This window comes from Acipenser ruthenus, chromosome 21 (assembly GCF_902713425.1).
Source record: "Acipenser ruthenus chromosome 21, fAciRut3.2 maternal haplotype, whole genome shotgun sequence".
Lineage (NCBI taxonomy): Eukaryota > Metazoa > Chordata > Actinopteri > Acipenseriformes > Acipenseridae > Acipenser > Acipenser ruthenus.
The window spans coordinates 6087911-6108953 of NC_081209.1; the positions used below are offsets into that span (position 1 = coordinate 6087911).

The following is a 21043-nucleotide window of genomic DNA, read 5'->3' on the forward strand; positions in this document are numbered from 1 at the left end:
GGGCTCTGCCTTTTAAGCTGCATTCCCAGACACAGTGTGAATAACTGGGGGCCCTTGACAATGAAACAACAGACAGAGATGGAGTTTTGATTTTCAAAAACATAAATATGCTTTGAAATTGGGCATGCATAAAGCCTGGAACTGTTAAAAAAATGTAAACAGTCTAGACTAAATGTAAAATACCTTGGTTACATTGCTGTTAGACAAATGGAAAAGGTGGTTCTGTTTTGTTTGTTATTGTTTGAATCCCTCACAGACAGGGTAAAGGCATAGCAAAATGTGGTCAAGCATAGTGAATGCATGATAACGTATATAAAGGAATGGTAAAGCACTGTAACACCACAACAAACTATGGTAAAGTATGATAAATGCATAATGTATGGGGAAATGGTTAAATGACCATGGTAGTTTTCTAAGAGCAGTACTGTTAGTGGTAGTCACCCTATCATCATTCACAGCTGAAATCAGTAATAATAACAAACCTGACATTTCTTTACATTTTATTGATGCTTCTTACAAAAAGTCAGTAAGAACACATCTACTTTCGCACTAATACAGCAAGTAATTTTAACATGCGTTTCATGATTCCGTTGTGTAGCATTCTCCCTGGACAGCTTTGAAGTTGTAATATTTTGCAATCCCCTATCATACAAACACCCAAGGCACAGTAGGTTATAATTTTAACAAAAATATCAATCTAAAGGAAATCCCTGATGCAGTGGCCTGTATTCACAAGTCACAATGTCGCAACAGATTTTCCTTGAAACTTCAAAATAATGTATCATTTTACTCATACATATTTGTAACTGTTATCATTTTATACCCTGTTCTGTATTTTTTTTTTAAATAAATAAATACATGATTTAAAGGTGTTCAAGGCTGTCATCTCAACATGTGGAAATAAGTTCATGGGCATATCAGGGTGTCTCAAAAAGCACACACCGGTCTCCATGGTCATCATTAAAATCATGTCTTTCAATATTCAAGGTTAACCTCATAATACAGACAGTGCAGGGTAGGCTAGTTCAATCATTGGACAGTGCTAATGACTTAAAAATCTCAGATTCACCCAGAAAACTGCAACATCAAACACATTTTGTGAGCTTACAGATGCTCTTTTTTATTTATACAACATCCTTTCTTTTTCATTCAAGAATTACACCTTTCATAGCAGTCTGTCCTGATAGCATTAGTTACAATGATCTATACTGTATAAAATACAAATTCACTTTCAGTCATCTAGAATGTATAGCATTTGCAAGCATGTCTGTCACTCGTGGCAATGTACATGAAGCTCAAAACAAGTCTGGCAAAGATCTGTGGAACGAGATATACAGTAGAAGTATGTTTTGATTCATAGCACCCTTTGTACTGGATTATACAGTAGACTCTGCTAATACTAACTTTGTCTGGACCAACTTACCATTTTAACACATGTGTTTTTAAATATTATTGCAAACAGTAACCATCAGTACAATATATTAAAGTAAAAAATAAACTGTCAGCAGGTTTATTGTTGATTTTAGATTAAATATACATAAAACAAAGACTAGAAAAGGCATTTTAACTATCAGTACAATTCACTAATCTGAAGAGTGAGTCTGCTGTATATTCAGTAATATTCTATTTTAGGGCTGAGTCATGCCAAGTACAAATACAAAATCATAAATAGTAATAATCATAATAATAATTACAATAATTATAAAGATGTCACAGCTAATGGCAAAATGCCCCCGGGTACCCTGTGGAGTGAAGATGTGACTAATGCTTTGTTATCGTACCTTTGTATTGAAATCAAATGTATAAACATCTTCAGTATTTGTCACATTTTTCTCTTCTCACTGAACAAATATATCACATATTTAATTCTACCAGAAACCCAGATATGAGATTCCCAGCAATGCTCTGCAAATGTTACAGGAATAAGCAGTAAAAGAAAAAGTTTAGACGAAACCTTATTTCTCATGAGAGACATGTAAAAACAAAAGCCTCCACTGCAAACCTCAGTTAGGCGTTACAGGGGGTTACAGGACTCTAGTAGCAAAAATGGCACAGCAAACATTACAGCCAAACCCTTTTAATATCACTTCAAACAGAGCCAAAATTGTGACAATAAGACTTTAATAGGATTTCCCCTATAACCTTGTAAAATAAGGGTTAAAACACAAAGCCCAGTCCTGACTGACCCTAATGGGCACAACACTAACCGCCATGTGATGCGGTTGTATCTTTTAAAAATAATTTCAATTAAATAATTGAAATGCTGAATAATCTTTATACCGTACCTTTACAAAGTTCTGAAAGTATTCTCGGTGGTGTTATACTGATTTAAGAAAAGATTTCTAGAAAGCAAAGCACAGATAAATGCAGAGTTTTACTTAGAAATTGGAAGTGGTAAAGCTGCTGCTGTACTATTAACACGTTACAATAAATTACAACAGAGTTTATTTGGACCTTCATTTTTTTTGTTTAAACCTTTAAGTCCCATGTATTTATTTTTTTGACTGGCATCACCATTCTGGCTTATCTTTCGTTTATGAAAGAAAAATGCTTTGTTGAAGGTCAAACCATCTCCCTTCAACCAGGAACTTTTTAATAGCAGCCCGGAGAGAGCAACTCAAAGGTTTTAGAGGACAACTCATCACTGGTACTGAAGTCCAACACAGTTCACATGGTTTCCAGCTGATAGGGAAAACTCTTTGAAATATATTACGCTGTATGTATATTATCCTTTTTTTTTTCGTACCATTGAGACATCGATGTTCCCAGCACAGTGTTACACTGCAGATAAAGCAATGCGATTAGCTGAGTTTGTGCTCTTATCCCATGTGTTAATTTTCGTTGGGCTCCCATCTGGTCTGTTTCCATTCATCTGGCAGGTAAAACAAAATGGAATTAGATTACCAGTAATACACCTTTCCTCACATCCAGAATACAAACTGCACATTTAAAACTGTGTGAAGTTTCAGGCAGGAAACTCTAAATACTCCTGCAAATGTGATTGATGGGAAATTAAAAGAAGCAGACTCTGGACTAGAGAGGTAATTCCCTCATTCATATGAACCTTCAAATCAGTGACAGCTTGATATTGTATTCAAGCAGTGTACACTTAAATCTATTTTTACAGTCGGTGCAGTAATTTCAGCTAACCTACACATCGCCAACTTCCACCTCATTTTCAGCCAGGGTCTGTGGCTGTCAAACTGCTGAGAGATGTCAATCCAACTTTCTGAAAGGCAAGGCCGAATGCCAAAAACAAGCTAGTCAAAACAATGTGATACATGCTGGTGCCAACTGTTTTTATTCTCTAATAAAAAAAGTTGTCCTCACTGAAACTGCCAGGAATTAGGAAATGCATCTTTTGTTGGAATTGGAATCTGTTCCATTTAAGGAACGCCGGGAGGTAAAAGGTTATTATTATTTGTTTATTTAGCAGACGCCTTTATCCAAGGCGACTTACAGAGACTAGGATGTGTGAACTATGCATCAGCTGCAGAGTCACTTACAATTACGTCTCACCCGAAAGACGGAGCACAAGGAGGTTAAGTGAGTTGCTCAGGGTCACACAATGAGTCAGTGGCTGAGGTGGGATTTGAACCACAGACCTCCTGGTTATAAGCCCTTTTTTTCAACCACTGGACCATACGGCCTCCTATAACTTCCACTCGCTCTGCTCTCAGATTGCAATCCTACCTTATATTAAACATTCTAACCTTTTATCCTTCCTTTGCCTTGGGTAAGTGGTTGTGATGAACATTTTATTGTCTCAGCACATTTTTTTTTGCTTCATAATAATAATTAATATTTAATTTATGGAGCCAGGATGTTTCTTCAGCAGAGATTTTATCCTAGTTAATTTTCTTCTGCCAACTCACATAGTACCTCCACAAGACACAGTCGGATGGCTCTTTGCGATTATGCAGCTAAAAGCAGCTGTGATCTCTGGCTACAGTCTCTCTCTCTTAGTTGTAGAAGTTTGGAAGTTTGGAAATACGGAAAAACTCATGGAGTTATCTCCACCCTTTCATAGCTTGCTTTTGAAACTGTAGATTACTTCTTGAACGATACAAGTAGAAAGAAATGTGTTGCATCTGCAGGGTCAGAATGTTTTTTTAATTACACAGCAGTGCTTTTTACTTGTGATGGGACTGAAATTCTGTTTATCATTCATCTCTAAAGGATAAATAAATCAGAGATTTTGCAGCTTCCAGGAGGTAAAAACTAGTCCGCCTCCCTTGCAAATACCACCCCATACCAGGAACACTTCTAAATGTATGTTTTTGACAAGCGTATTAAAGCCTTAAGAAACACCCCTTATATTGTGTAAGTCTCTTACTGGTTCTGCCTTCAGCCAACTACAGTAGCAATGGTTGCAAATCATTCTAGAGAATGCCTTTCAAAAAGCAAAACTCAAGCCAATGGCTTTAATAAAATGTATTTATTCCATTTGGAGAGTTTGATTATTGGGTAAAATAATGGCCATCGATCAGAAGTGTTGAAAGAAATTGGTTAAATGCGCTGTTTTTCTAATATTCCTTGTGTAAACATGATATGTCATCTTGCTTTACTGAACTTTACTGGTGTGTGTTGAATCATAATACCAATACACCTACGCTGTCTCCCCTGCATGAGTCTGTGCCTCTTACAGAGGCAGCCTGTACTTACGATGTCTGAGTTGGAAGGTTTCACATTGATGTTTCTGATGGAGCTGCTGGTCAGAGACCATACCTTTGTTTTATGTTTAAAGGCTGCTCTGACCTTAAAGAACAAATGAGAAAAAGAAACAAACAATGTTAGTAAGGTATTTCTTATCAGAATCATGAAGATGTAGAAACCATGACCTATATCTGCTGTGGTGTATGTGCATGTAGATGTAAAAATAAGTGAGTCACGTGAGCATGAGGATGAATAGCTTCACCCTGACAGTATATCCCAAGATACTCTCAGTAACTAAAGTAAGATATACATAAAAAGGTAAACACAGAAAGACAGGCATTTCCTAAGATACCAGATTCTGATCCACTCAATAACTAGTGATTTAAACTGCCCCTACAAAGTTTCTTTACAATTGCATAAGCACTTCTTTAGAGATATGTACAGAGTAACTTTAAAGTGTGGGCAAATGTGGGATAGATAACGTACTATACAGTCTTATATTTATCTTATTATTGTTTTTGAAACATCCTATTGTATCACTGTCAATGGGATATCCTACGCACTTGTCTACATTACAATAAGATACAGAAGATATGGAAATCTTTTTAGTTTGTTCAATATTAATAAGGTTGCCGCATTTCTATGCATACCTTTTTTGTTCTACATAAAATGTGTTCATCCAATGGGAATATTACTAATGAAAATGAGCTAATCAAGCTCATTGTTTTTCACTTCTTTTATACTATAAGCGTGCTTATTTGTGTCTTTCAATTCAATTATTTTTTTGCAAGAGCATCGTGTGTCCTATTATGCAGAAATAACCAACCGCAACTGAAATTAAAATATATTTGAATTAGATACATTACCTCTGAGTTGAGGAGGCAGTGGAAGAGAAAAATGAAGAAACCCTTAAAAAAAAAATTATATATATATTTTTGTCAGAAAACCAACAAAGATAACAAAGGCATCAAACTAATACAATGTTAGAACTGATCAAATCATCATCTGAACTCCTGTTTTTTATGTTAAAAAGCCATCAATGATCTAAAAATATTTTACTCAACTGTATTTTATCCACTGGTGTAGTTGAGCCGGAACGTGCCGGAACATGCTGGAACATGCTGGAACATGCTGGAACGTGCCAGAACGCCATTCCGGTACTTTCTATACTGGCGCAAAACCTTGACTTAACCCTTTGCGGTCCTATGTCGGACCTGGTCCGACATTGCAATTATTCCTATCTGGTCCAATGTCAGACCCTGTCCGACATCATCAAAAAGACGCAAAAAACGGGTTTCTAGTCGTTTTTTCTCCGGAAAAAGCTGAGAAAACCATTCAATGGCCGAGTGGGAACGACAGGAGCCGAGACAAGCCGAAAAAAAAGGGCGTATCTCATGAATATTCATACTTGCCCCTGGCATCTGATAATGGAGGCCATAAGGAAACAAGCTGGCTGTGACTGCATCAGCACTCAGAGAATATCACGGACATTTGCAGAGCTTTTTTCAGATGTTATAGTAATAAAATAATGACTTGGATCGCATTATTGAGGCGTTTGGTGATAAAACGAGCGATCAGGAGATGATTGATCGGTATGTACGACTATTATTATTATTATTATTTATTTCTTAGCATATGTGAGAGCTATAGCGAACGAAAGGGTGGGGCGGGGCTGGAGATGCCTAGTGAGTGCTTTGTTGATATGCAGGGCCTTTTAAACCCATTTGACTGTGGAAAAAAATACTTTTAAACAGCGCGTCTAAAATTAACTGCGCATGTGAAAATAAATTGGACCTGACGCGCCTGACACACACTTAATAAATGGACTGCAAAGGGTTAAGAATTAACTTAAGAATCTTTACTGATTTGATATGAAAATGCTTATATAGAGCCCAAGCACTCTAATTTCGGTGGCTGTGCACCGATGAAGCGATCTCTTTTCTGTAGGGAAATTAAATGAGTCTTTCCATTGAATAAGCACTAGGAACTAGCGTCCGATTCCCTACGTGACACTTTTGATGGTACACTCCATATCTCTCTTGCAGCTTAACTTAAGATATTTACTGTTAAAATGTGCCTTTATGACAGCTGATAAATATTGGTTAACATACTGAATATTCAGTGTTCTGGTAAAATCAGATGATTGCAGGGGTTATTGTTTATAAGGGGGGTGGGCTAGCGAGGGGGATTTGTACAATTTAGTACAAATGTAAAGTGCAACAGCATATATTAATATCCAAACAATCATTTCAATATTCAGTATGGTTATAGATAGCATACTGTATGATTACAAATATTTTGTATCTGGTATAATGTACTGCTGCTGTTCTTCTAAAGGTGTTCACAATCATAAACCAGCATTTGTTTTTGTGTTATATAATCGACAGCAACAGTGCCAAAGGTAGTGGCCTTTTTTTTTTTTTTTTTTTGGATGGAAGGTAAAGAAACAATAAAAGAAAAGCTTAATACTGCAATGTTGCTTTTCTGGTTTGGGGGCAGATAGTGGTAATGAGAAAGCCCAAACGAGTTATCTGTCTCGTTAATTCAATGCAGTCCCAGAGGACACAGGCTAGCAATTGTAACATGATCACTCATACATACTGAACAAAGCAAATCCATAACAGCCTTCCATCAAGAAAAGAATACTTACATAAATGCTTACTCAACTAGTACCTCCGCAACGCATCATTAAATCTTGCATTAGTCAACTGTATTCGTCTCCCAGGCAAATTAGCCTAGGAATGCCATCTACATCAGCAAGGGTGTTTTTTCTTAGGCTGTAATTATTTAATACGACCTTCAAAAATCACATCCAAACTAAGCAGCATTAGGATGTCAAATGACTTACCTGCAGGGAGTTGAATGTGGCAAACATATACTGGAACAGGAGGGAGCGTTCATTGACTGCCAGGACCCCAAATATCCAGGAGATTCCCAAGATGGGCAACAGGACAGCAACTGCTTTGGCGGTCAGTCTGAAAGAGAAATTTAAATCCGTAACGGCACAACACAATCAAGCTTCAGGCTTGAACTGGTCGTGTTCCTTAGATGTACAATTCATACAGTATGTGTGTTTTGCTTTGTATTAACTCTGATGGAAGTTGCCCATTTCGTGTACTGTCCCTTAGCAGAAGTGTAGCACAGCAAAATAAAAGCGTAAACATGGTAAAGGCATGGCGACTGCAAAATTGCTGTGCAAATATCCTGGGGTCTGATATAGAAGAGTATATTCATGTACACTGCTCCCTCGCTGTAAGGCTCTCGGTTATAACGCGCTTCGGATATAACGCTCCTACAGCATGTCCCCCAATTCCCTATACTAGTGATTCATGCAATATTTCTACAGTAAATACAGTACCGGTTTTGTTCAAACTGTAAACAACTTCTCATTCTAACTTCCGTTTCTGTCTCTCCCTTTTGATACAGTGTCTGAACTGAAGAAAAGCTGCGCTGGCACTTTATAACACAGACATCTTATTCACCATTCGTTTTGTAACTAAATAAATATTAGGCCTATTACGTGGTTATCTTTCCTGATGTATTTACTTTTTTGCTGCGAGAGGAGCTGCGGCTTTCTCTGGGAGACAAGACGCTTCAACCCCGCTCCGGCAGTCGAACCTGGGGCGAGCCCATTCCCTCTTCCCCTCTCCCAAACCGCTCACCTTCTTGCACTTGGTTTGCTTGTCTGTCGCTTCGAACTGAACTCCCAACCACCGTTTAGCCAGGCTATTTAATGTTTAAAAACTTTCTTTGTTAAAAACATAGAGTTGATTACATGGTGCTTTATGCATGGTTAATTCATGGAATGATACATTTTTGCTTCACTATATATGCATTATAGAGAGGGAGTTATTTTATTAGGTATTTTAGTCAGATGTGTGTTGTTGTGTGTCCCGCGGCACCCCCCACCCCCTCCCCTGTTTATAACACTCATATTGTGTGTCCCCTGAGACCTGCGTTATAGCGAGGGAGCACTGTATTTATACAGCTCAGTGTGAGAGGATGTAATGCATAGAGCAAGAGCTCCTAGAAATTAATTGAAGTGTTAACAGTATAACCTGCTGTCAGCAACAAATACAAAGAAACCAATATGCTTCAATGCTCTCCTGTAAGCTCTAAAAACATCTACAGGAACTCTCAACATTTTCTATGAATGTCTGACCCTGGTGAGATATATTTATGCAGGAAACTAAATACTTTTTAAAAGACTAACCGAAGGTACCTCCATTTAAAAAAATAAATAAATAAATAAAATGTACTGTATGTACCAGCACAACCTAATTCTGTGTAAGTATGCATGAGAAATGAGCTATGCTTGATAATTAAATTGCAGTCAGTCTACTTTGGAATCCCACAGAACTTTGAAAGCAATGCGCTTGTTGGGTTTAATTATCTTTCTTGCAAGAAGTTTTGCAGCATATAGAATTGAACTCTTTAAAACACCCCATCAGTGGATTGCATAACACCCACAACATATTTAAAAAACACATTTTGCAAACACATTACAACACAGATTCACAATAATTAAAGTGTGTGGGGCTGATGGAATTCAGTTTAAGAGAGCAGCTTACTCTTTTAAAGTAATTGACCTCCATTGAAGTTTAAATCATTATTATGAGAAAACCCAAACAGGAAACACATTGAAATCATATTGTGACTTACAGAGAGTTCGGTAAACTTCAGCCGTTACTGATGGAAGAACTGACAGAGAGTTGCAAAACAAAGCGAAAAGGTAGACTAAAATCACCTGCCCTTTTTAGGTTGTATTGTATACCTTGATTCTACATCCAGGTCAAGAAGAAAACCATTTTGGGAAACACCTGTATCAATTTCATGACTCTAATGAGTTCATTTTGTCTTTTCCTGCAGAATAAATAATACTTTGTTCAAAAACAAAAAGGGATCATTTTGATTGAGCCTGATTACTCTTGACACCTGAATTTAGAAGCTTGAAGATCGGCTGACACTGAACAGCAATGACAAGAGCATGGAACGGTGGACCTGCCGGGATTGAGTCACTGTTGGCTGGCGTCTCTATTAAAAAAATACTTTAATCATGAATCCTGGATTGGGCCTGAGGACTGCTGATGTTAATTGAAAATCCAGTTAATCCACACACTTCAAGTAGCAAATGGTCTGCGGTTGCTCTGACAGCTAACGGCGGGTCACATTCCCACTGTTATTTCCTGATCTCGGATTCAGTGCTGGCAGTAATTCCAGATGAAATAAGAGTCGCTGGTCACAAACGTTTGTACTTTAATTAGATGTTCTTACAGAAACAGACATTAAAGGACATTTCCACTGTATGTAATGCATTATGCATTGCTTTTTTTTTTTTTTACTGTATAGCATGTATTATGTATTTCTCTGTATTTAAAGTATTATGGATTTTCTTGTTGTTACTGCATCTTGTAAAGTGTGTTGTGATGGTGGTCCACTATGAAAGGTGTTATATAAAATAAAAACTTGATTGATTGATTGATTAAGAGCTATTCAGATCATCTCTACTTGTTTGATATGCAGTTTTGTTATGAGCAACCATGTGACAGGGTAGCTGAGTAGTGACGTTCCCAGACCAAAAAGCTGACAAGATCAAATAAAAGTTTAAACAAAACAAATCACAAACACCTAAAAACAAAACAATACCTAAGACAGGCTGGGCAACCGCCTTCACTGATCCTGTAGGCTACTCTAGTTTTAGTTTAGTTTTCGATTATCTCCAGTCTCTCGTTCCTCCTCTCAAACACCCACCCTGAACACAGGAACAGACAGGTTTATATGCATGTGGCCATCTCCGAATGAACACCCAATAAATTAATTTGGAGACGTCAGATTCTGCACGGGAGTTTTAGTTTGCATGGCCGACAGTCAATAATCACTGACTGCCGACCATGCATTTGCACGAGCTGTCTGTCAGAGACAAGCTGCTAACACCGCCTCTGCCAGATCAAATTCAAACCAAACAATAACAAACCAAACACTTGTTTTCTTCAAACACAAAATACATTTAAATCATACCGTAATAACAATCACCTGTTCCCAAACAATACATTTCCTTTAAAGTAAAAATACAATACACCACAATACAATGCATTTGAAATCATAGCAATACATTCACCTGTGCTAAACAAACACACTACATTTATTTACATGGGGCTTTGCCGCCCCCTCTAGGGCCCTGCCACAAACCGATTTTTTTATTTGATTGGCAAAATCAGTGATGCAATTATCATGCAGTCACTCAGCAAGAGTATAATGAGAAATTATCTGGGGATTTTCAGCAGCTTGCACAAGGAGCAGATTCTATAATAGTGAAAAAAAAACAGGTCTGACTAAGTACTATTCCAATTAGATTAAGAAGTAATTGGACACATACAAACCCTCAAGCTTGATATTCATGACTCTAGATGTTTGTAAACCAACAACAGACTAGTTTTATAAATGATTTAAATTACTCAGGAGTTTAAAAGCTCTATGAGAGGATCCTTTGTTTCAGGAAGATTGTTCCTGGCTTTTGACGTCTGTGCAGTAGTTTTCTTATTGCACTATGGAAAATGCCTTTGAGCACATGAACATTATACTGGAATAGAATCAATTAAATAATATGTCCCATCTGTTTTTCAATGTGGATCCTGTAAAACAGAAATTGACATATTTGGTATTCCAAAATTACTTTTCTGTCCTGCATACCCAATGCTTCATTTAGATTTCCTCTCGTCAAGAGAACATCATGGATAGTGTTATATTTCAAAACCACTCTCTTTAAGGTCAGTCTAACACAATGTTTTGTGGCTTTTTTCCCTGTTAGTAAAACACCTCGAACATCAGCTTATAGGAGACAAACCAAAAGCCGATCCCAGGTGCATGTTTTTCAGAGCAAACTGTCTGAATTACTAGCATCCGTTAAAGATTCTGTATGTCTTCAATGGCAGTATCTGCCAAAAAATCACAGTCAGAGTCAGCAAAGACCAGTTTAGATTTTCTGTGAGCCTCTTTCTCTAAAACTTCAGATAGCAACCCTATAGAAACACATGGTTACCTCATTGAAAAAGTCCACATGTGACTCTTTATTCATCATTTACTCTGATGGACTATGCAGACTTTTACTAAACTAAAAATGCACAATTGTATTCTGGTTTATAAAGAGGCAGGAATAATATTGCGCTACATACATTAAAATAATCTTTGATATTCACGAAACGTTCCTAGTGTTGTTACAGAAATCAACAACAGTCTAACTTTTTTGTAAAAGTTCATAAAAACATAATAACCTGGAAATTAAAGCTTTATGAACAGAAAAACGAAACTGCTGTTGTACCTTGACCTGCATTTTGTTAACAATGATGAAAGCCTGCAGTACCCGATATCATTTTAAAGGATAAGTTCTGTGTTCCACAGCTATAAAGAAATACAAGAACGACCAAGCAGGTGTACATCTTTCAATACAAAGACAATACATCACAGCCCCTCCGGAAATCCTGAGGAAGACAGCACAGGAAAGAAGACGCATGCTCTGTGCCCCATCATTAAATTGTCTTCACTGCCACCAGTTTCAATAAAAAACTAAACGGCTCAATTTTTCTCCATTAGCTTGTCTTTCTTCCCTTGCTTTGTTCAATAAAGCAAGCAGTAATTACAGTAATAATGGCAAATTACTTACAATAAATCGAGCATTAAAGGCTCATTTGAATTGGTAAATTTCCTGCGTCAAAACATGTATTATGTACCAATTATGTGTGGGTTTGTTACTTACTTTATTACTTGTTCATTTGGTTTATGTGATTTATACGTGAAATTAAAGACATTTTGCTTACCGGTACTGTACATTATTAATGTATCCATTAATGAACAGATCATTTTTCTGTACACTTTATCCATTGAAGACTTGCTGAGGGTTGGTTATTTTTGTATGTATTTCAAACATTCACTCTTACAATGGAAAATGCCCACTTGTATACACTGCTGGGGCTGGTGTATAACATAATAAACCAAGTTGTGATTTGAAGACCACCATCAGTGCAGCACCTCCACTGATAAATAAATAAATAAATAAATAAATAAATAAACACAGACTGTCGAGTTGCTTGTTGTAGCCCAACAGACAGGGAAGTTGCCTCTGATCCCATTTTTTAAATATGCATCTTAAATCAAAAGGGTTACTCATAATATGAAATACATAGAGCCTTTCTTTACTAATTGCATTGATTTTTCTGCCAGCCTAAATTCTTTAATTGGGATTCAGATGTGGTGAAAGCATGTATATTTTATACCTGCTGCGATGACTACAGAGTGTGATATTGATAGTTTGTTATTAATGAATAATTATCGCTGAAATCTTGTTTTGAAATGTTGTCTATGGAAACAGCTTGACAACAAAAAAGCCTTTTAGAACAGGATACCTCAAGGACAGAAAACATATATGAATTTCCTTGCAATATGAATTCTCTGTCTCCATGACAACATCTACACTCAATCGAAAACGGACGGAAATATCCAGAAAGCAATTTCACACTGCCCTGTTTAAAAAGAGCCCTAACACAACCTGGAGAAAAAGAGAAGAGGATCCCTGAAATGCATTGGAATTAAAGTAGTGTGCAACTGCACACCGAGCATGACAGGGCCTAATGTTTAAAAAACACACAACCAAACTCCTTTAAAAAAGGTACCTTTTTCTGTTTGTACTGAATGGGTGCTGAACTCAGAAAGTACTTGCAGCTGGTAATAGATTTTCCATTCTTGATAGTTTTGTATTGAAGAAGAGGGGCAAGGGGCCAAGATTAACTATTACAAATTCTCCTAGATGAGCGCTCAATGGTAGGGTGGCATCAGGTTAAAAAAAAAACACATCCTCATTATTCTTTAATTGCTCTACTTTTAATTGCTCTACTGCATATTTTCCCCAGGGTGAGTCTCACTGTAGACACCGTAGCATTCTAGACAAGCACAAGATGACAGTCTAGACCATGCACTTTACACAGCGCTCTTCAAAAGAGACTATTTGAAGGCAGTGCTATCATTTGGAATAATTGGAAAATTCAGAAGCCCAAATGTTTGTTTAAGATGTTATGGAAACTGTGTAATAAAAAGAAAAAAGAGCAGTGGTCTATTTTTTTTTTTGGTTGGTTGTAATTTACTAATAGAGTTTCAAAAGCAAAGAAGATGTGTGCATGATAAACGTGAACAAGTTAAGCAGTTTCACCACCAGTAACAGTAACATCCTTTTCGGATATTAAACTAGTCTTCCAAATCACACTGTATCAAATGTATTTTTTAAATCAGTACTGGATGACAAATACTTCAGAATATTTACAGGAGATATATATGTGCCAAAAGGCAGAGATTACCCAATCAGTCTATTTCCTGAATGACAAAGCGGCTGTCATACAAATGAGCCCCCCTCTTCTATCCTTTTGACACCTCCACCTTCCGTTCCATAGCAATAGGGAGCCCATTTGATTGAACAAAGGAATGTAAATATGGAAAAACAAAATAGGATCTGCATTAGGGGACATGACTGGTAAGTTCTGAATGATAATAAATTCTCAAAGTTGGTCATTAACATTGCATCTCTTTCTTGAAATCAGATTTAAAAAATGTTTAGGAGAAAATCACAACCACAAGTAATAAATAAAATATAAATTATAAATTATAAATATACAACAGAAAATAAACTGCGGCTCCTGGTTGGTAGCTGCGGTGTATGATCTGATAAACTGCGGCTCCTGGTTGGTAGCTGCGGTGTATGATCTGATTGCAGCTGGTCCACTGGAGTTAGTGATTAGATACCAGGAAGCAACAGTAACTTTGCATCTGCATATTTAAAATGGAAACACAAGCAAAAATACAGTAAAGAGACCAGTGATAATATTGATCATTCTAATTAGAGATAAGAAAGTAGATTCTAAATACTTGATTCCTCTTCGAATATGTCAGAGAGGAAATTAAGACCTACAGCTATCGCCAAAAGTTTAGCATCACCCTATAGAATAAACAAATTTTGCTTCATAAACTCGAATGAAACCTGCTGAATAATGTAACGTTAACATATTGAATTACATACCGCTTTGCAGTTTTCCATATACTTCACGAAAAACTGACAAACATTGAAAATACTATACTACTATTATGGCTTCCGGTAGACTTTTGCGATATAATTTGTAGGTTCTTTGATTACTTGATGTTAAATAAAAGATCTAAATTATGTTCAGATAGTTGTTTTTTTTTTCTCAGTCCTAAAATTCTACGCGATGCAAAACTTGTGGCCATAGCTGTATAGCACGTTTCTTAAAAAAAAAAAAAAAAAACATACAGAGCCCTTTTTGTCCCACGTTATTACCTTGTTCTGTTCAAATATTCCAAAGAGCAAGTGTACATCAGCATTCAAATAAGGACTTCCTGGAGATATTTATTACTGCTCATGTAGGGGTGTGCGGGGGGCAAGTCTACATATACCTGGAAGTGTGGTTGAATAGCAATGCAGATTCCAAACCCCCGCATGTGAGAAACAGTATAGTTAAACAGTCAATCGATAATGCCTGGACTTGCTGTTATAGCTCTGTGCTGTTTTATCTGCGCCTGTAAGGCATTCCTACATCAGCAAGATGAAGTAAAAGAGCTTACTTGACTGCACTGGCGTCTCCGTGCACCTTGTAGTTATCTGCACTGATTCTGGAGATGATTCTCGTCACAGCGATCAGGATACCAATATTCACCTGAGTCAAAAACAAGACACGGTGTCAACCCTGCAGTATGCTGCGCCGCATCCAGAACCGTAAGCATTTAATGTGCACATGATAGAAATAGAATATAAATCAACTCTTGCTAATATGAACCACTTCAGACCTGTTTAGATTTTTCATTTGTCGGAGTTACTGATCACAATATGTATCACACTAAAAATGCCTCAGTTTATTCTCTGTTTTTGAAACTATCCCTAGGATTACATTTTAAATATGGTGCTGCTCTCCTTATGGCATCATAGCAAAGAGTAAGTGGTATTTTATGCATTGTAAGTATTGCATAACACACTGTTACCATAGTTTTTGTTGTTTGGTACTTTTTGAAAGGCTTCTAAAGGACAGTGGTGCCATATTAAAAATAATATCCTAGGGCATGACAGATTTCAGTTACGTATTTAGGTAATTTGTAAAGCAGTTTAGATTTGAAGACTTATTTTTTTCATTTTCAGCATCCCCATTTAATACATTCTTATTTATGTTTGACCTACAAGACACTCCAACACAGTACTTGTACTCAGTACTTGTAAATGACCTTCACAAGATTTAGCTGGAGTTTTACATTTTGTTTTTAAATTCGGATTTAGATTTCGACAAAACATAAGAATAAAAGTATCTATTCTTTAAAAAGTAATTATTCCTCCTGTACAGTACGATGCATGATAAAATGCAACATTTAAATGAAAAAGACGAGCCATATATTCATGTAAAAAAATGCATCTTAAAAACCCTGAAAACTGTATTTAATTTAGGTTATACTTAGAATCAATAATCCCTCCACGAATAGCCCATCTATGTAGTGTTCTACACCTAGAGAAAATGATATTAAACAACAACAACAGTTCAACCATCAATTCATAGGGGAATCTATCAGGAACCGGAGATATTAAACAGACAATGAATGGAGACACATAAATATACGACAGCATTTTAATACAAAAGAATGATTGAACCGTAATGCTGGATCTTTTCACAATAGTCATTACTGATATGGAAATCAGGGCAACAGAGCATTCACTCAAGTGAATGAAACATTATTCAAGTTCCGTGCCAGTTTGGCTATCTGCTTATTACAAGAACAGATCAAAGTGTTTTTTTTTATGCTCAGGTACTTTGTATGGTAATGAAATGAATCCAGCCTCCTTATCCAATAGCCATCTTCACACTTGAGATATTATTTTTGTTGACACGCTTTTCGCCCCCAGTTAGAAATCGTTTTTCGGACGCGCTGGAGGGTTGTGTTTTATTTTACATTTTCTAATGGAACCGATGTCCCCATCTGCACCTGTGTCTCTACACACAGAGCTACAACGCGGGGAGGAGCTGCTAATCTATTCAAGGCGCACAATCTAGATGTAGCCCTCTTCTAGCCTTCAGATTTACTTTATGAAATGGATTGTACCAAAACCCCTATTAGATTTATGATTCAATCTGCTTTTGCGCTGTTGTCTTTAAGTATACATTTCATTTAAAACTTTTTTTCTATGCATTCATCAAATCTAAGTTATGAAATATTCCCAAAACGTGTATATAGCATTTATTATAGAAACATAGATACTGTAGATACTAGGGGGGAAGGGGTTGTCTTTAAGAAGCATTTATAGGCAGGTGTTCAATCAATGGCAATTCACTTTTAAAAGCTGACTGGGGTTTTAAAAGTTTAGGGCCTTGGTACACCAGTACCAAGTCAGCGCCCAAGATGAAAGGAAAACATTCTTCCAATCGGATTTTAAAACACTCACTGTGGAAGTGAATTGTCATTGATTGGTACTCAATCGTAAATGAGAGGGAGAAATGCTTTTCTGGCTTTGAAATCAACAGGTTAATGAATGGATTTATTGAATACCTGTCGATAAATACTTCTTAAAGACAATTCCGAGTATGAGTAACACGTTTTTGAACACCCCTAGCAGACAGATAGGTCGATTGATAGATGGATAGATGAGTTGTCAACGTTCTATGACAGAAATGGCTCATCTGTAGTTTGTTGGTTAATGTAAAAAGAAACGGCTGTTGCCCACCGACAGCACTGTCAGCCATTGGGAAGCACTGTCCTACGGCTGCTGTTTCTTTTTCATACAATCTGTGGAAAGCACTGCCAATTGTAACTGGTGGGAGCAAGTGGCAGGATTCCATTGGGTAATAACTTAGTCTTGAATGCTTCACAGGACATCTTAATTACTGTTAGATTAGATTAAAAACCTTTTGAAATATTGTATTCTTTTCAGAATTGCCAAGTTTTAATATCAAAGTTCGGGTTTTGGAAAGACGACAGTAAGGTTGTGGAGCAGTACACCCTTTCCCAAGCTTTTTTCTTTGGTTCTCAGTTTTTTCAACACCCCAGCCCCGGAGGAAGACTTGGTAAGTATTTCAGTGCACTGTACTTACCACGATTACAAACAAGGCAGGAGCTACGAAGGCCCAAATTGCTCCATTTTCCAGGGAAAGCCAGCAGCTGTAGAACAGAACGAGAGGCATAACTATGAGTACAAGTCTGTAGAACGCAGCAATTCATTTTGGAAACATACAGACGTGCTCATATTTGTTGGTACCCTTACAGCTCATTGAAATAATGCTTCATTCCTCCTGAAAAGTGATGAAATTAAAAGCTATTTTATCATGTATACTTGCATGCCTTTGGTATGTCATAGAATAAAGCAAAGAAGCTGTGAAAAGAGATGAATTATTGCTTATTCTACAAAGATATTCTAAAATGGCCTGGACACATTTGTTGGTACCCCTTAGAAAAGAGAATAAATAATTGGATTATAGTGATATTTCAAACTAATTAGTTTCTTTAATTAGTATCACACATGTCTCCAATCTTATAATCAGTCATTCAGCCTATTTAAATGGAGAAAAGTAGTCACTGTGGTGTTTGGTATCATTGTGTGCACCACACTGAACATGGACCAGAGAAAGCAAAGGAGAGAGTTGTCTGAGGAGATCAGAAAGAAAATAATAGACAAGCATAGTAAAGGTAAAGGCTACAAGACCATCTCCAAGCAGCTTGATGTTCCTGTGACAACAGTTGCAAATATTATTAAGAAGTTTAAGGTCCATGGAACTGTAGCCAACCTCCCTGGGTGCGGCCGCAAGAGGAAAATCGACCCCAGATTGAACAGAAGGATAGTGCGAATGGTAGAAAAAGAACCAAGGATAACTGCCAAAGAGATACAAGCTAAACTCCAAGGTGAAGGTACGTCAGTTTCTGAACTCACCATCCGTCGCTTTTTGAGCAAAAGTGGGCTCCATGGAAGAAGACCCAGGAGGACTCCACTTTTGAAAGAAAAACATAAAAAAGCCAGACTGGAATTTGTTAACATGCATATTGACAAGCCACAATCCTTCTGGGAGAATGTCCTTTGGACAGATGAGTCAAAACTGGAGCTTTTTGGCAAGTCACATCAGCTGTATGTTCACAGACGAAAAAATGAAGCTTTCAAAGAAAAGAACACCATACCTACAGTGAAACATGGAGGAGGCTCGGTTATGTTTTGGGGCTGCTTTGCTGCGCCTGGCACAGGGTGCCTTGAATCTGTGCAGGGCACAATGAAATCTCAAGACTATCAAGGCATTCTGGAGCGAAACGTACTGCCCAGTGTCAGAAAGCTCTGTCTCAGTCGCAGGTCATGGGTCCTCCAACAGGGTAATGACCCAAAACACACAGCTAAAAGCACCCAAGAATGGATAAGAACAAAACATTGGACTATTCTGAAGTGGCCTTCTATGAGTCCTGATCTGAATTCTATCGAACATCTATGGAAAGAGCTGAAACTTGCAGTCTGGAGAAGGCACCCATCAAACCTGAGACAGCTGGAGCAGTTTGCTCAGGAAGAGTGGGCCAAACTACCTGTTAACAGGTGCAGAAGTCTCATTGAGAGCTACAGAAAACGTTTGATTGCAGTGATTGCCTCTAAAGGTTGTGCAACAAAATATTAGGTTAGCGGTCCCATCATTTTTGTCCATGCCATTTTCATTTGTTTTATTATTTACAATATTATGTTGAATAAAAAATCAAAAGCAAAGTCTGATTTCTATTAAATATGGAATAAACAATGGTGGATGCCAATTACTTTTGTCAGTTTCAAGTTATTTCAGAGAAAATTGTGCATTCTTCGTTTTTTGTGGAGGGGTACCAACAAATTTGAGCACGTCTGTACTTATTAAAGTGAGTCTGTTTCAGTTTATGCTGCCTGCTTAAGGTACTTATTCCAAATAAAATAATTTAGACATAGTTAACTGCAGCTAGCATCTGTCTTATGTTTCAAAGCACACTTACACATTTTGTATTTGTTTATTTTTTATTTTACCGTCATTTTATCCCCAATGTGAGCTGGACTACACAGAAAACATGAAGACAGTCCACGTTGACCTAATTTCTCTGTTATATACTTGTGGTTTTCTTTTTCATTATCCACGAGAGTTGGGTTTAATGTTATAAAACAATGATTTTTTTTGAGGAGTTGGTAGAACCACAAAATACTGAAATCTCAAGGTATCACAGACAGTTTTTACAGAAACTTCCTACTTCAAGAAGACAATTTCAACATAAAACACGATTCATGACTATTTTTTTCTTACTAAAAATGTCATACCCTAAATGCACACAATGCATCAACCCAGGGGAGTGTTTATATGGGACACTGGCTGGGTAGTCTAGGAGAATCCTTGTCACAATGCATCTGTGAGGCAAAGCTACAGATACATCATGCAGAAGTTACTTCTCAAAGGACTTCTGACAATACCAAAGTCTAACCAAAGTCCTTTGAGGAGCTCTCCAGACGACTGCTCAAGAAAGAAAATACTTTCTAATGCAAGCAACTAAACGCAAGCATACAAAGTGTGCGTTCATGTATACCTCACCTCTGCTGTATAGAATAGCAGGTGAGTACATGCACTACAGTGTCACCCTGGTCCCATTTAACAGAGTTTATTAGGTGGATACATTTTCAGATAGCCATGTAGACCATTCTCTGAATCACAACCTCTGAAACAAAAAAAACCTTGCATTGGGTAGCACTTCACATTACATGGCATGACTAGTCGTGTAATTACATTGTAATAACTAGGTAGTTACAAACGGATCCTACTCTTCCTCAGTCCCATGGATATCACCACTCAATTATACACTTACCAGTAGTTACTATATACGAGCAGAAAACATTGGTAATAACACAGTTATTATCATGTTATTATATATATATTTTAAGTGGAGCATTTAAGGATTATTAGGTTGTTACAAGCCTTAACTATAATGTGAATCCCTGCACGGGGCTCAAAAGAGGAAAATAGTGGGTCAACAGCTTTACCCAAATCCAACACCGTCTAAGCATTGACTGCTGCTTCAAAGCAGGTATGTACAGTGTTGGAGCTGGAGATACTTTTTTACATCAGTCCATTCGAATCAGTGTTGAAAAGTGTAATACTGCCTTCACGGTCTTCCCAGATAGAGGAGAATAGCTATCAGGGAAAAGGAAGCTGGGGTGTGGCTGTAGCTCAGGCTACAACTGAATAAGCCTAGACACAAAACTAACAGGGACTGGTTTTAATGCCTGCAGGTTTAGAACAAAATAGATATCTAAGCACCTGACTTAACTATCCAATCCCATACATCCAACTAAAGAAAAGACTAGTTCCGCCAGCCTTAC

At 37.3% G+C, this 21043-nt stretch overlaps 1 protein-coding gene across 7 annotated transcripts in view; it reads right to left on the reverse strand.

The window, feature by feature from the left end:
* Positions 1-500: 500 nt before the first annotated feature.
* The window catches only part of LOC117428276 (adhesion G-protein coupled receptor D1), a 67812-nt gene continuing 47269 nt past the window's right edge, over positions 501-21043 (reverse strand). For 3 of the 7 annotated variants that reach the window (XM_058994604.1, XM_058994603.1, XM_058994605.1), the window contains 6 exons: positions 17781-17847; positions 15277-15368; positions 7505-7631; positions 5523-5564; positions 4666-4758; positions 504-2872 (listed from right to left, as the gene is read on the reverse strand). In XM_058994604.1, the coding sequence (XP_058850587.1) occupies positions 2777-2872; positions 4666-4758; positions 5523-5564; positions 7505-7631; positions 15277-15368; positions 17781-17847 (517 nt within the window). In that variant the 3' untranslated portion in view covers positions 504-2776. Of the gene's footprint in view, positions 2873-4665; positions 4759-5522; positions 5565-7504; positions 7632-13504; positions 14467-15276; positions 15369-17780; positions 17848-21043 lie in introns of those variants that run through there. The other 4 variants (XM_058994601.1, XM_058994600.1, XM_058994599.1 and 1 more) reach the window with 3 other exon arrangements.